At 35.2% G+C, this 15,457-nt stretch overlaps 1 protein-coding gene across 3 annotated transcripts in view; it reads left to right on the top strand.

Moving 5' to 3' along the window:
* The window catches only part of LOC148954233 (uncharacterized), a 51,330-nt gene that overhangs the window by 14,666 nt on the left and 21,207 nt on the right, over nucleotides 1–15,457 (top strand). For all 3 annotated transcript variants that reach the window (XM_089086085.1, XM_089086087.1, XM_089086086.1), the window contains exons 4-7: nucleotides 3,274–3,479; nucleotides 5,778–5,972; nucleotides 7,324–7,453; nucleotides 12,490–12,650. In XM_089086085.1, the coding sequence (XP_088942211.1) occupies nucleotides 3,274–3,479; nucleotides 5,778–5,972; nucleotides 7,324–7,453; nucleotides 12,490–12,650 (692 nt within the window). The remainder of the gene's footprint in view (nucleotides 1–3,273; nucleotides 3,480–5,777; nucleotides 5,973–7,323; nucleotides 7,454–12,489; nucleotides 12,651–15,457) is intronic.

The following is a 15,457-nucleotide window of genomic DNA, read 5'->3' as shown; positions in this document are numbered from 1 at the left end:
AGTTAATTGTTCCTATTTTTTAAAAAGAAGATGTTACTACTTACTACTCCTAATAATAATTCAATGCAGCACCAAGCCGCCTGAGACCAACATAGCTGTAGAGGCTCCCTCTCCTCCCCAATGCATTCAAAGCTTCAATTTTAACCCTCCCGCTAGGTCCAGTTTCCATTAAATTTAACCTTTTCCTATTCGTTTTTGGGACAACCTCCTTTTTTTTGGTCCAAGACGAATGGCTTAAAAAATTTGCTTTTTGTTTAGCCTCAGACGAATGGCTAAAAACCTCCTTTTTGTTTGGTCCCAGACGAATGGCTAAAGAACCTCCTTTTTTGGCCCCAGACAAATGGCTAAAAAACTTCCTTTTTGTTTGGTCCCAGGCGAATGGCTAAAAAACTCATTTCTGTTTGGTCCCACATGAATGGCTTAAAAAACCTCCTTTTTGTTTGGCCTCAGGCGAATGGCTAAAAACTTCCTTTTTGTTTGGTCCCAGACGAATGGCTAAAAACCTCCTTTTTGTTTGTCTTTAGATGAATGGCTAAAAAACCTCCTTTTTTGGCCCCCGGCAAATGGCTAAAAAAACTTCCTTTTTGTTTGATCTCAGACGAATGGCTAAAATCCTCCTTTTTGTTTGGTCCCAGACGAATGGCTAAAGAACCTCCTTTTTTGGTCCCAGACAAATGGCTAAAAAACTTCCTTTTTGTTTGGTCCCAGGCGAATGGCTAAAAAACTCATTTCTGTTTGGTCCCACATGAATGGCTTAAAAAACCTCCTTTTTGTTTGGCCTCAGGCGAATGGCTAAAAACTTCCTTTTTGTTTGGTCCCAGACGAATGGCTAAAAACCTCCTTTTTGTTTGTCTTTAGACGAATGGCTAAAAAACCTCCTTTTTTGGCCCCCGGCAAATGGCTAAAAAAACTTCCTTTTTGTTTGATCTCAGACGAATGGCTAAAATCCTCCTTTTTGTTTGGTCCCAGACGAATGGCTAAAGAACCTCCTTTTTTGGTCCCAGACAAATGGCTAAAAAACTTCCTTTTTGTTTGGTCCCAGGCGAATGGCTAAAAAACTCATTTCTGTTTGGTCCCACATGAATGGCTTAAAAAACCTCCTTTTTGTTTGGCCTCAGGCGAATGGCTAAAAACTTCCTTTTTGTTTGGTCCCAGACGAATGGCTAAAAACTTCCTTTTTGTTTGTCTTTAGACGAATGGCTAAAAAACCTCCTTTTTTGGCCCCCGGCAAATGGCTAAAAAAACTTCCTTTTTGTTTGATCTCAGACGAATGGCTAAAATCCTCCTTTTTGTTTGGTCCCAGACGAATGGCTAAAAAACCTCCTTTTTGTTTAGCATCAAACGAATGGCTTAAAGAACTCCTTTTTGTTTGGCCCCAGACGAATGGTAAAAAACTTTTTTTTCGTTTGGCCCCAGACAAATGGCTAAAAAACCCCTTTTTGTTTGGTCCCAGACGAATGGTTAAAAACCCTTTTTTATTTGGCCCCAGACGAATGGCTAAAAACCTCCTTTTTGTATGGTCCCAGAAGAATGGCTAAAAAACTTCCTTTTTTGGCCCCAGACAAATGGCTAAAAACTTCCTTTTTGTTTGGTCCCAGACGAATGGCTAAAAACCTCCTTTTTGTTTGGCCTCAGACGAATGGCCAAAAACTTCCTTTTTGTTTGGTTCCAGACGAATGGCCAAAAACCTCCTTTTTGTTTGGCCTTAGAGGAATGGCTAAAAAACCTCCTTTTTTGGCCCTCAGACGAATGGATAAAAAACTTCCTTTGTGTTTGGTCCCAGACGAATGGCTAAGAACCTCCTTTTTTGTTTGGTCCCAGACGAATGGCTAAATAACCTCCTTTTTGTTTGGTCCGGGACGAATGGCTAAAAAACCTTCTTTTTTTGGCCCCAGACAAATGGCTAAAAACCTCCTCTTTGTTTGGCATCATACGAATGGCTTAAAGAATTATCCTTTTTGTTTGGCCCCAGACGAATGGCTAAAAAAACTCCTTTTTGTTTGGCACCAGACAAATGGCTAAAAAACCTCCTTTTTGTTTGGTCCCAGACGAATGACTAAAAAAACCTCCTTTGTGTTTGGCCCGAGACAAATGGCTAAAAAACTTCCTTTTTTGTTTGGCCCCAGACGAATGGCTAAAAAACCTCCTATTTTGGCCCCAGACGAATAGCTAAAAAGCCTCTTTTTTGTTTGGCTCCAGACAAATGGATAAAAAACCTCCTCTTTGTTTTGCCCGAGACGAGTGGCTCAAAAACCTCCTTTTTGTTTTTGGCCCCAGACGGATGGCTAAAAATTCTTTTTTTTTTGTTTGGCCCCAAGCGAATGGTTAAAAAACTTCCTTTTTGCCTGACCCCAGATACATGGCTAAAGAACCCCTTTTTCAACATAGCTATAAAAATGGATCGAACTCCATTATGTTAAAATATTTATTTATTTGTGTTGAATTTAGGATATTTTGGTTTACAAAACTAATATAATGTAATACAAAGAGTCTATAATATAAAATTCGATGTTGCAATAACGTTGCCCTTTCCTTGGACGAAGTTGAAGTAAGTGATAAACAAGATAGGGTAATTAAATTAACTAAGAAACCGCTTAATTAGTTTTTAATTTAGTTTAATTTTATAATGTTTTTTATTAGAAAAATCCCTAAAAATAGATTTTTAATATATCATTATGACCTCTCCTTGAACGATCTTTTTTTCTGTATCACCTCCCCCCCAAAAAAGTTTCTGGTGAATTTGTAGTAACTGCATCATTTTCATTAAAAGGTGGCTTTAATGGCCGTATTGTAAGCCTAGTGTAGGTGTGTACACAATAATTAAACAAAAAAATAAAGTAAGTTGTGTAAAAAATGTAGAATATTTTGTGGAAACTGTTAAGATCTTCCGATATCGGAGGAAAGGGGTGAACTCAAAGCCCCCTCCTTATTCTTATATTCCAGGCTTACAATATAGAATCCAAAGTATAGACAGGACATTTTTTTCTTCAATGAGCTATTTAACGATACTTGCATATACGTAAATACGTATCTTCGGATTCATATTTAAATGTACAGAAATTACATTGTATTTATATTATTATACTTATTATATAATATAATTATAATTTTATATATTATAATTATAATAGATATATTGTAGCTCAGCAAGTAAAGTGGAATCAAAACTTATAATCTGCTAAATTTACAGGCTGAGATTATCTTCATTATTATAAGAATTTAAGTATTGTAAAATCGTCAGTCATTTCCGTTGATGTAGTCTTGTCTTTACAGGAAAATTTGGGGACAAATTGTGGACAAATGTGAGCATCGACGTTGTATCGGCTGCATCAATTCCCACGGATGTAGCAACCGCAGCTGGTGTCAGAGAAAAATGGGTTGAGCTGATGAAGAACTATGTCGAGAGTCGTGCAAGGAACCAAACAAACCTTTCACCATTTGTTAACGAGCTGGAGTACTTCTATGATAACTTTAGACAAGTAAGTTTGAGTTTAACGTCTGAGTTATCCTAATAGAGACACTATTACCGAAAAACCTGGGGGAATACGGGTGATTACAGATACTATGGTCTGAAGACCATCTGTTTCTTCAAAAATTTAACCGTTTTTATAGTTAAAATAAGTGATTTGTTAAAAATGATATTTCTTTGAATAGAAATGAACTTCTGTTGTGAATTGATATATTGACAAGCAAGTTTATGATTGACTTCTGCATACTACCAAGAAAGATGCTAATTCTGAAAAATCGTGGGAGAGGGGGGTTAAGGCACAGATTCGGTGACCTACAGATCTTCTGTATCCTGTCCAGCTGATGTTTAATGTATTTATAAAATATTAATATTAAAAAGAGGGTCTTACAGTGTTTACAACCTGCTAAGTAGGACATAGAGATAGAAAGAAAGAAGGACAATCAAACATACAAACAAAACAAACATACAAAATACAAAACTGGTATAAAACGTTGTTATTTACATAAGTAAAATGAGTGACTATACATCGTCTATTTGACGATTCCAACATTGTAAATGGAAAGACAATAACTGAAAACGCCCTTAAACATTGCATTATGTCAAGAGAAGAATAGTAGCCTAAATTCATAAAGATCCGTCGGTTTGTAAATTTCTAACACCTTTAAAGATTTTTGAGGTTTAGAATAAGCTATATTTCCCTTATTTTTGGAACTTAAAAACCTAATTTAGCAATAATTTTAGCAATATGTAGCATCAAAAATTGTCATTTCCCTCAGACTATTTATTTTCTCTAATATTGGCATAAATTTGGAAATATCCGTTTTAGAAGGGAGTAATCAAGGTTTCGAAGGCTGCCAGAAAAAAGGAAAAATTATTTTAAACTAAAAAAATATACAAGAATATAGCTTAAAGAGGTGAAAAAAGCGCTTTACTAAAGAAGAAAAACTAAAGAAATCATATATGAAAAATTATATTCATTGTTTTGTAAAACTTCTTGACAACTCCAATGCGGTGACAAACGCTATACAAATCGAACCAAACTGGGACATAATAACGTCCAGATCCAAAAGTTTAAGCATTGTCTTCTGATATGAGGGTATAACAAAATTAAATTCTACTAATACTACCGCTAACAACTCACCGTAGCACCAAGCCGCCTGAGGCCAACATAGCTGCTTACGCTCCTTCTCCATCCCAATCCATTCATGGCCTCCATCTTTACACCCTCCCAGGAAGTTTCCATTTCCCTTAAATCCTTCCTTAAAACTTCCTTCTACCCCAAACGAGGACGACCTGCTTTCCGTTTAGACCTAGACGGTTGACCGAAAAGGACAATCTTTGGCAATCTGTCATCCGCAGACCGTGCCTGAGCGAGAACGGTACCTAAAACAATCTGTAGGCAATTTCTCTGGAAAACATCTAACAAATCTTCTTCCGTTTTTTTTTTTTTTTTTTTGGAGTGCCCCAGCTTCAGACCAGTATTTGACCACTGTCATCACTGTATCTTCCAATATTCTAATCTTGGTTTGCAGACTTATATTCTTATTCTTCCAAGCATTTTTCAACTGTGAAAAAAACACCTTGGGCCTTGGTTATTCTACTTTTAACATCTTAACTGCACCTACCGTCTTTACTAATAATACTACCAAGGTAAGTGAAGCTGTCCACTTAATCGATCTTTTCGTTACTTTTCCTAGTCTGGTGGAAACTTTTCCTAGTCTGGTGGTTGACTTCTCAAATGACTATTAATATTCCACGAGTTTATTTGGCTTACGACTACTGCCAAATTTTGAAAGGTATCCTGTTTTAAATCTCTAAGGTCATCGGGAAATAGATTTATTGCCCGAAGATCATAAATCGTCTTGGAATAAAGTAAAATTTACTCAGAGAATGCTCTTTAATCAGGAAATAGGTGCAGCAACCAGCAATGTTAGCATTGCGGTTTTTTTTATGAATGCAAAAAGGGGATTGATCTGAAAAATTACCTGGTGTGTGTAATAAAGAGAAATTATAAACTAAAAGTTGTAAAATGATGTTCTTCAAGTTTTTCTTCTTTTTTCGGTAGAGAGGGAGGTTCGATTTATCCGAAAAGTTTGCGTTTAATCCAAAATACTTATGGGCATTTCGAAGTGCAACTCATCTCTCAGGCTTAAACGGAAGTCTGTTTGATGTTATTTTACGCAGAATTAAATTCTTAGTGCATATTTAAATAATATTTAAACCAAATTTAAGCCAACAAATAATGTTGACTCTAGTTTTGTCTAACCAACTTTTCATCGAGAGGTTTTAAAATTGTAAGTATTTTCAGGTTTATGTTGACACCGAAAAAGGGAAGAGTGGACCAAGTCCGTTTTGGACTGAAGCTAAAGCGTTGGATTTGGTTCGAATAATGTCGCGAGAAAAATCCAGATTTGACAACGATGTACAAGGCAAGAAGGCTCTTTATACCCAAGTGGCTACCATATTGAGCAAGCAGCATGGATCCCCTGTAACACCTGGCCAGGTAAGATATACTATTTTTGTCTCTGTCCATCCATTGAATCAACTTTAAGGAATAGTAAATATTAATTCCTACAGAATTCAAATTTCTTAGACGAGCATGAATTGGTTAATCGACCCGACTATTCGACGATTTGTATGCAAAAATTTATGGAAATATTTGGAGGCGATTGAGAAGAGGCTTGCTGTACTTACCTCTTAATTTTAGCATGCCACCTTCTAAAAGTTTGTAAGCAGTACGAATTTTGCTTTTGAGATTATTCGATCCGAATTTTGTTTGTACTCCTTTGGTAGACTCTTAGTGCTGCTGGGCTTAGTTTAAATAAATAAATAACCTATTTTTGTCTTCCGGGAGGGATTAAGACCTTATATTTCTATATCAATGTATAGTTAGCCAACAAGGTGGTAAGGGATAGGCGGTAAGGTGGCCCAGATATGACTGAAAGGATTTTTTTTATTTTAATGAATTCAAATCTTCAGTTTTTTTTTGGTGATTATGTGCTCCATAATAAAGAAATAGTCCTTAGATCTCATAAATATTTTGTAACATGGTGTAGGAAATGCCGAGTACCGCAAATTTGGCTGGAATGAGATTTTGAAAATGATTTACGTGTTCAGGTATTTTTTGGGGGAGCATGCCTTCTACGATAGAGAAAGACCCTATCCCTCGAATTAAGTAAAAAAGTAACTTGTATATTGTTCAGTCAACCAAGTATTTGGCATAAAATAAAAAGTGACTGAAGCACAGGCGGTCATACAGAGAAGGAAGGTGAACCCACTCCCCATACACACTCACCCTAAAAAGTATCAGAGGACTATTCCCCTCAATCCAATAGAAACGCGTAAGACTCCATAAAAACCAGGATATCTCTACAGGATTGAGCTTCTATTTGTATCAGACCTTCTACCCAAAAATCGTTTGACTCTAAGCCTCCTACCATGCATCGTTTTAGATTCTTTATATCTATAGCTCAATCTTAGCCGAAATTGAGTTAAAGTCTCTGCTGTGAACCTGGATCATTGGGCGTGTTGACATAAGCTTTTTACCAAATTTTAACACTATATTAAAAAAAAAAACTGAGCTTCTTAAATACACTTGGATTATCTTCTAAGCAAACTTTGATTATTTTTTTTCTCAATTTATAATTTCGTTATTTTTGGATAAGTTAAGAAAATTTAAGGCTCTGCTCAAGCTTCTTATTGAATTTTTTTCCTAGGAAATGTTTATTTCTTTACACTTTCTTTGTTGATTTTATTTTTGAAATGGGTTACCATAGACAATATTGAAACTTGAGGCTTTCTTTTCCAAGAATATAGATTTGGTTGTCATTATCCAGAGGTTGTTTTTATTATAGGTAAAGGGAAAATACAACCGGCTGCTCCAAACTTATCAAAAGATTACTGGTGCCACAAATCTATCTGAAGATGCCGGTTTCTTTGATAACTTGCTCTCTTTCATAGTTGAAGAAGGGGGACTGGAAGATGGTAAGTGCAATCGTTGTCTATTTCTTCAAATACAATAAATGTAAGCCGTTAGCTTGTCACGATTTACAATAAAACCAAGAAAAATATTTTAGAATTAAAAGAAGAAAGAAATGTTGACACAACCGATCGTGGCTGGTCAAGTGCTGAGCCTATTACCTTAAAATGAAAAATCGTTCAAAATTTTGATTCTAGTACTTTCCCATTTGGGATATGGTCATTGGAAAGGTCACCTATAGACTATAATTGCTTGTTAGACAGAAATTGTTGCCGCAAAAGTGGGATATACTTTTCGAACGTTACAACATTTAAAATATTTACAGAAATATGCTAAATGTTGTCACATTCGTAAAGCAAATCATGCTTTTCTGGCAGCAGTTTTTTTCTAACCCGAGTAATTTTAATCTTTAGGTGCTTCACCTCATTGATTGTAGTGTCAATATGTATTGACAATCAGTTTGTTAGAGACCAGAAATACAATTAAACCTTTCATAGTCACAATTAAATTCATATGCAAGAAGCAACGCTAACACCTACTTGTTTAATTCGGAATCTCTGAAGATAGTTTTTCTCCGTCGCAACCATGCCTCATATCTTTTGTTAGGTCACCTTACATTAAGCCAATGGTCTTGGGAACATAATACTGTAACTGTGTGCCACATTAATTGGAGGGCCTAACACTAGGCAGCACGAACGTGTCACTCGCTTCATATTTTTGAGGCAAAAACCTGAAAAAGAAATTCCAGTTTTTTGCTATTAATATTTGGTTTCTCTTCGTGTCTTTTATAGTGTTGTTTCACAATGATTGAGAAATATTGTCTTATTTTACTATTTTTTTTCCGTCTTTTTCTCTGTTTCCTGATCATCGAGTCTTGGGGGGCTTTGCTCTTTTATATTTGCTGTTATGGCTAATATTTCATAGATTATTTGATAATCTAAAAGCGCTATCAAAGAAGGGTAGAACCCTTCCGTCCAATACTTGGAAAAAGCCCATTAAACTTGCATATTTGGAAATGTAAATTTCATGTAGCACTTCATAATTTGGATTTCTCCGGAAGTCACGGAAGGGTTATCCAGACAAATTTTACTGCGCAACACCTTGGCCAGGTCTTGCTAGTCTTAAAATAACAGAATAATTTACTATGTAAGTGTATAAATCATAGATTTATATATATTTTCCCTTCTAAGGACCGTTTGAGAACACCTACTCCTGCTCAGAAATGATACAAAAAATGTCTGGATTTTAGGCAGGACAATGTTTGAGTACCTTAAGTCCTTTTCATACGTGTCCCTAGCTAGATACTAATTTCTAGCCAGTATCATTTTGGACCAAGCTTGTAAAAGAAAAAGAAATTTTGATTGGTAGATATTCTTAGTTCCTGTTTCTTGTTGTTTTTTTACAGTACTATAGCTAAACGACTTGCAGGTAAAGATCGTGCATTGACTACATGATTTGGAACCAGTTGTTCATATGTTTTTCCTTTCTTCGTTTTTTTGAAATATGAGACTTTTCACACTAAGCTTGTATGGAGCCTTAAAATCAAATAATAGTTACATCTTCCTCTTGGAGGCCAATCAGAACTTTCCTTATAACGTTTCAGCCAATCAGAAAATTCTATAAAAAAATTTGACTGGCTCTAATTAGCGCTATCCAAATCTCGGGCAATAGTAAAATTTCAGTGTGAATACTCCTTTATTATTTATGTTACTTATTAATTAATTTAAATATTAAAATTTGCTATCCTAGATGACTCAGGTAAGTTTATATTATTAATAATTTGTGCATGGTAGGACTGTAGTTGCATGGCTTATTTGGGTTTTTGGTTTGAAAACGATCAAAGTGTATTTCTCAATGGATCAGTAGAAACAAATTCGGTCTATTCACTGATCTCTTGTATCTGCCGTTATAGTTCAATTTGGTCAACTAAAAATTTCAGTAAAACCCTAGTTTAGGGGCTTTTTGCTATCTTGAAAAGTTGTTGAGCTCGGTGAAGGATTCTTTAGGAAGTGGATTTCAGTCGAATTTAGGGCCGGGAAACTGTCTTCAAATATCCACCTCCACCTCTTTTCTCCCTCGTGATCACTGAATTTTCAAAACCTTTGTGGTAGATTAAAGCTCCGGAAATAGATTATAACCAAATATGGGTCTATAAAGGTGTTTTCGTCCTCATATCTTGATTTTTTTTTTTTTTTTTGCATATAAGGTCTGAAAGAGCCTATGAAAATGGCTCTTGCTTTAAAATTTTGCTTACAATCCATATAAAATACTGGGAACTTCCTTGTCCAGTCACTGTCTGAATATTATGTTTCTATTTCTGTCAGATTGTTATTCCACCGAGCAACCTTAAAGCTAAGAGTGTAAGCACTGCGTGTCAAACCTAGCAAATTCAAAAATGCTTTACACAAAGTTAGATTTCTTTCATATAATTGTCGCAGGCAAATCTTATTTAAAGCTTAAAACTGCTTTTGACACAGCCTCTTTGGTGCCTGAAAGTTGACTAGCTTTGAAGTTTTCTCACTCTAAACATACACATGCCGGCGTATACCGTTGCAGATCGACAGGCAGAACTGATGCAAATTGAAGAAAAAAATTGCTCGAATCCATTAGTGTCTTCCTTCCTCAATACGTGACGCCTAAAATTTCCTAACTAATATCTGAAAATATCCAATAAATATGAGGCAATCAAGCCAGTAGCCCTGTAGCCCACAGAGCGAAGCAAAAGGAAAAGGGCTAAATAGTACTACTGAAAAGCCTACCTGCTGTTAAATAGAAGAAGAAGAAGAAGAACTAATGCAACCTAAAGTTTTACTGCCGTTCTGCTGATTTTTACTGTGGTATCGATCTGTAACGGTAATCTCAGGTAATCAGTAACCCTCGGACCCTAAAAGCAATTTTTGCGAGAAAACTAACCTCAAATTTAAAGAAGATCCAAGTTCTTGCTCGTAGAATAAGATAATATTAATATGAAAGCTTAGAAAATGTCACTTGTAGAGATGATGGTATGATGCCATGACACAGTAATAGCATGATAATAGCATAGAGATAGTCCTTGCAAATTACAGAGTTTGAATATAATTTCATCGTAAACAATTGCTTTGATAAATCAAAGCAACTCTTAATTAGATATTTACCGAAAAATAAACTTCACTATTATATTATTCACTATTTACATACTTCACTATTATATTCCCTCATTGAAATGCTTTGAAATAATATATATATATATATATATATATATATATATATATATATATATATATAAATTTTTATATAAGTTTTTGTAAATACTAGCAAAAGAGACGCCTTTGACGGATTTCTGTCGCCTCCCTCCGCTTGGCCGGGGCTTTTGCCTTAACAAGTATAACCTGATTGCACCTCTCTTCTCTCGCTCAGGTTTTCGACCCTTTCCCCGCTTACTATGTCGGATTTCCTTTTTTTCTTTTTTTTTGAAATTTTTGTTCGGCCCGACTGACTGAAGGGGTTTCGATAAGAACCTGACGAAATATTATGTTTTCTTTGCAACGATGAATAATATTATTAATTTGACATAGCTAGTTGCCGCAGAATAATTGTTATGATTCATCCTTTTAAGAATGCATGATCGAATCGAAACAAAGAGACGTTACTGCTAACAACCCTTGTCAGTTTTTACGGAAAGACAGGTAAAAAAAACCTTTGGCTTTTTCTTAGCCATGATATTTCTTGAAGATATCGTCTTTACAAATGTAACATAAATTTGTTGCTTCGCAGCTACATTACTTCTTCAAATTAAAAGTCCAAACATTCCACTATACTCCTTCATATACCCCAAATATTCATTAAAAAAAAATTAATTAAAACTCATAGTTAGAATACATTTTTTCCTTGACAGTACAGAAATCAAACCGAAAAAAATGCAGTTTTGTCAATAATTCTGTTTTATTATAATGGTAACAAGATGATTTATAAAAACAAACAAACATTGAGATATGCTTTTAAATGTGCCGTTAGCAATGTCTCTACAACTTTGTGGTAGCTTGCTGGCTTTGTTGAAAAACCAAAAATGGAAACATATCACTGGTACCTATTCAAAAAAAAAAAAAACGATCATTCTTGTTTTTCAAGACAACGTAGGGGTCTCAAAACATGCAGTACAATGTTTTCGACCATAGTGATTCCAGTTGTGTGCTTCTCATTTCGATTTTTCTAATTTTGATCTTTTACAGCAAATCTGTCAAAAGTTTAGCTTACCCAGGTTACGGGAAAACCCGGGACTAAAGGAGTCTTTATTGCCACAGATTTTTCTGAATTCGATCTTCCATTAGCGTGAGCATTACAACCATTGTGTTACAACAGCTGCTTGTCTTAAATTAATAATAATGCTAACCGTTATTAAGAAAACATGATATGTTGCTGATGTAGGAGAGAGAGAATGAGGCTAAGAAAATTATGCAGAAATCTGAATTGGCAAAAAAAAAAAAATCAAAAGTCGAGGTGAATAATTTGTATTTAATTTTGGTATACGCGACATAAAATTGTATGAAGTAATTGAAAATATTTAATTTTATCAGATAGCGTTTGAACAATACGATCGCAGTTTTTACGGATTATTCGAACTCTCTGGGTCTGACCTTCTTCTGTTCATGATTTTTTTAAGTTTCACAGCCATTACAACCTAAAATTCTACTTGATATTGTTTTTTTTTTTTTTTTTTTTTTTTTTTTACCATAACATATGATCTAGTTCGGTAAGTCAGTCTCGGTAAAAGAGAAAATCCTATCGGTGCAATCTGTATTTATTTTTTATTCTGTCAATATGTTTCCATATCTTCGTGCTCAAAACCGAAGTACTTATCTAACATTTACTCAATTTTACTGGGGAGTGAATATGACCCTTTGAGGTCTTTTTTAGGCAGAAATTTTACAAAATTGAAGAAAAAAAAAGATTTCTAAAAATTATAGTATTTCGGATTTTTTTTGTATGTGTTCTTTGGTCTTGGAACGATGGTATGTTTTGCTTCTAAGAGACAATGTCGTTTAAACGATGCTATTATTTATAGATATTGAAGAGGAAGAACCTCTGGAGGAAGAGAAGGTGTCAGAAACCGAAACTGGTGGAGAGGAGGAGGCCACGCCTAAAAGACCTGTGAATGCCCTTAGACCTGTAACTAAAACTATTCCGAAAGCACCAGTTACTCCAGCAACACCTGCTAAAAAAGCGGTATTTATTACTTAACGTTTGGATATAGCTTTAATTTTATTAATGATCAGAGCAGATACCAGCAAGTAATCAAATTTACTATACCCTCAACTGCAAAATGTTGAAATAAAGTCAATTTTTTGTCTAGTGAACACTTTACGAAGGATACGGGCTTGGGGTACTCTGGGGTCTAGCAAAACCCTGTTGAGATTGACTCTAGTTTGTTATTTGAGAGTGACGTGGGAGGTATAATGTAAGTCGTAGTCAACATCGACAGTAATGAAATACCATTGCTTTCGTGATCGCTTCACTTTCTCAGTGAAAGGAAGGTAGTATCCTTCGGAGAAGTGTTTTGTTGTCATAAGACTGCTTACAGTGGCACTTTGGGACTGGATATCAAAGAAAGAGCGATCTATGATTGGTCGAAAATGATTATGTCTGGACATTGATGTCTATTTAAGTGCATTTTCGCATATTTTTTTTTAATAAACTACTATAAAAATCTATTTTGAAATTAAGAAAGTGTCTGGTAATTTGGCCCAAATATGGAAAGTTATTAGAATTATAATCAGAAAATCAACTCTATTCGACCCCTTTACTCTGTCAAAGCAATCTGCCACTAATGTCACAGAACTTTAAATAAATGTACTTGGTAGTAATTACTTTGCAAGCTCAAGCCATATCCAGGCTCATCGTGGTATCCAGAAGAGGAGAACATGCTTCTTTCCAAAGATTTTGTTCGAGAGCAGGAGGCTTCATGTGTCCAAGCCAGTGCTGCTCATTGATGAGTGAGTGAATAAATCTATTGAAAACATGTCAAATTACACAGACAGGAGAAGCCAAAAAAAGATTAAACTTCATGAGCTATACACGAATTTCGTAACAGAAAAAAACATACTATACAAATAACTTTAAAAGGGGGGGGGGGTTGTTTCACACAATGGCCCCCAATCTTATATAAGAACCCTCAAACACAAGCATTATTGTTCTAATATAAGGTGCCGTTGATGAAAAAACGATTTATATCATTTCTTTCGCTCATCATTTACTGGAAAAGGGTGAGTGACACTTGAATTGACCCTTGATGACGCATCTTCAAGGATCAATGTAACAGGTGTTTTACCTACACTCAGCTGCACAAGTCAATTCTTGCATGGGACAAGATATGTTTCCTGATTGAATGAAAGTTAATAGAATCATCTCTATTTTTAGAGTTGGGGACAGGATTGATTTCGGGAATTCTCATCCTACCGGTTTTGCCTGTTATTTCCCATTCTGTTGGAGCATTGTAGTAATTTTAGAATGATTCTTTGCAGCAACATAGAATCGTTTTTTCCAAATCAATTCACCCTTAGAGATGGTAGGCCTACTGAGATGGCACTTTTGTATGTAAATTTGATCTATGCTACAGAGTGCCATGTTTGCTTGCCATGCGTTTCCCAAACAAATGGACCGATTAGACGTAAATTTTGCGCGTGAGCCTGTGGTGGGTGAATACGGGGAGGTCGTTTGGAGTTTCTTCAGCAAGAGAAACATATATGTTTAACTCGGATCTGAAACAGAAGCCAACTGCATATTATGTGCATGCAGACATGACATTTTTTGTTCATCGGGCGAAATGAAATCCAGCTACTCGAAAGAAATTCCAGTTCTATCGGGACCTAGCTATAACAAGACTCAAATGTACTCTCCCTTTATTGAATTGATTTTTCCTTTTTTAGGATTTGCAAGGCTGCTTTTCTCACAATAGTTTTCTTTATTAAATGCAAATTTTCAATTAATAATCTTGAGCCTTTCTATCTTGAGCTAAAATGATGAAGTTACCTCTAAGTATTCGCAGGACCTTTAATTTGCAACTACCAGGTTAGCTCTACTGATGTGTTCAAGCCTTTGCAAGGGTCAAAGGGTAGTCGAGGTTGAATAGCTACGTGCCCTACATATAAGAATATCCGTCAATATTGAGAAAGTACTAAAGGAACAATAAAAACGTTTTTTAGTCTTAAGATAAAGTTTTAGAGAATTCTCAGTTTTCATTTTATATATATCCTTAACATCAAATTTAATAGGGCTCAACTCTTTGTTGGCTCAGTGATTCAGGCTTTTATTATGGTCACGGAAAATACTAAAAATACATGGAACTTGTGATTTTTTTTCTCAAGAAAGGGTAGTGTCACCTACCGCGTCATGGAGAAACTAATATGCTAAAACTAGGCTGTAGTTTTAAGTTGGGATAGTGAATTGTATCAAGTTAAGCAGGTATAGCAGATACAACAAAGTCAAAATCCAATCGATTTGTTTAACACCAAAAAGCAAAACTTAAAAAAAAATGAAATGATTTTATTTCTTTGTTATACGAGAAAACAGGATAGCTTCTCAAGAATAAATTATTTCTTTCTGAAACTTTGCATTGCCTATTAGGGAAGAATGCACGAATTTTTTTACGTATATACCAGTCTATGGTAAGGACAAAGAGTATGGTTAAGTTATAACAGTTGAAATTGGCACTAGTTTCTGCAAAAAAACCATCAGGGCCATCTAGTGTTTGGTGACACTTAGCTATTTTTGAAGCTTTGTAATTGTTTTTCTGTTCAAGTGTCTCCAAACGCTAGATGGTGTTGAGATTTTGTCGACGCTAGCGCCAGTTCCCAATCTTATAAGTGACTTATACTCTTTGGGTTAGTCCCTATAGATGTTTTTTGTGCCAACCTGATTTTCGCCTTAATGCAACATTTAATGTTTTGCCTTTCTTCATCAATATACTTTTTAAAAGTGAGAACTGGATTTGCTTAGACAGTTTCTATAGAGAAATAGTTCAAAAGTTTATTAGT

The sequence above is a fragment of the Artemia sp. Qi Xiang Cuo genome, chromosome 3, assembly GCF_049724085.1.
Source record: "Artemia sp. Qi Xiang Cuo chromosome 3, ASM4972408v1, whole genome shotgun sequence".
NCBI lineage: Eukaryota > Metazoa > Arthropoda > Branchiopoda > Anostraca > Artemiidae > Artemia > Artemia sp. Qi Xiang Cuo.
This window is presented reverse-complemented; position numbering and strand designations above follow the sequence as displayed.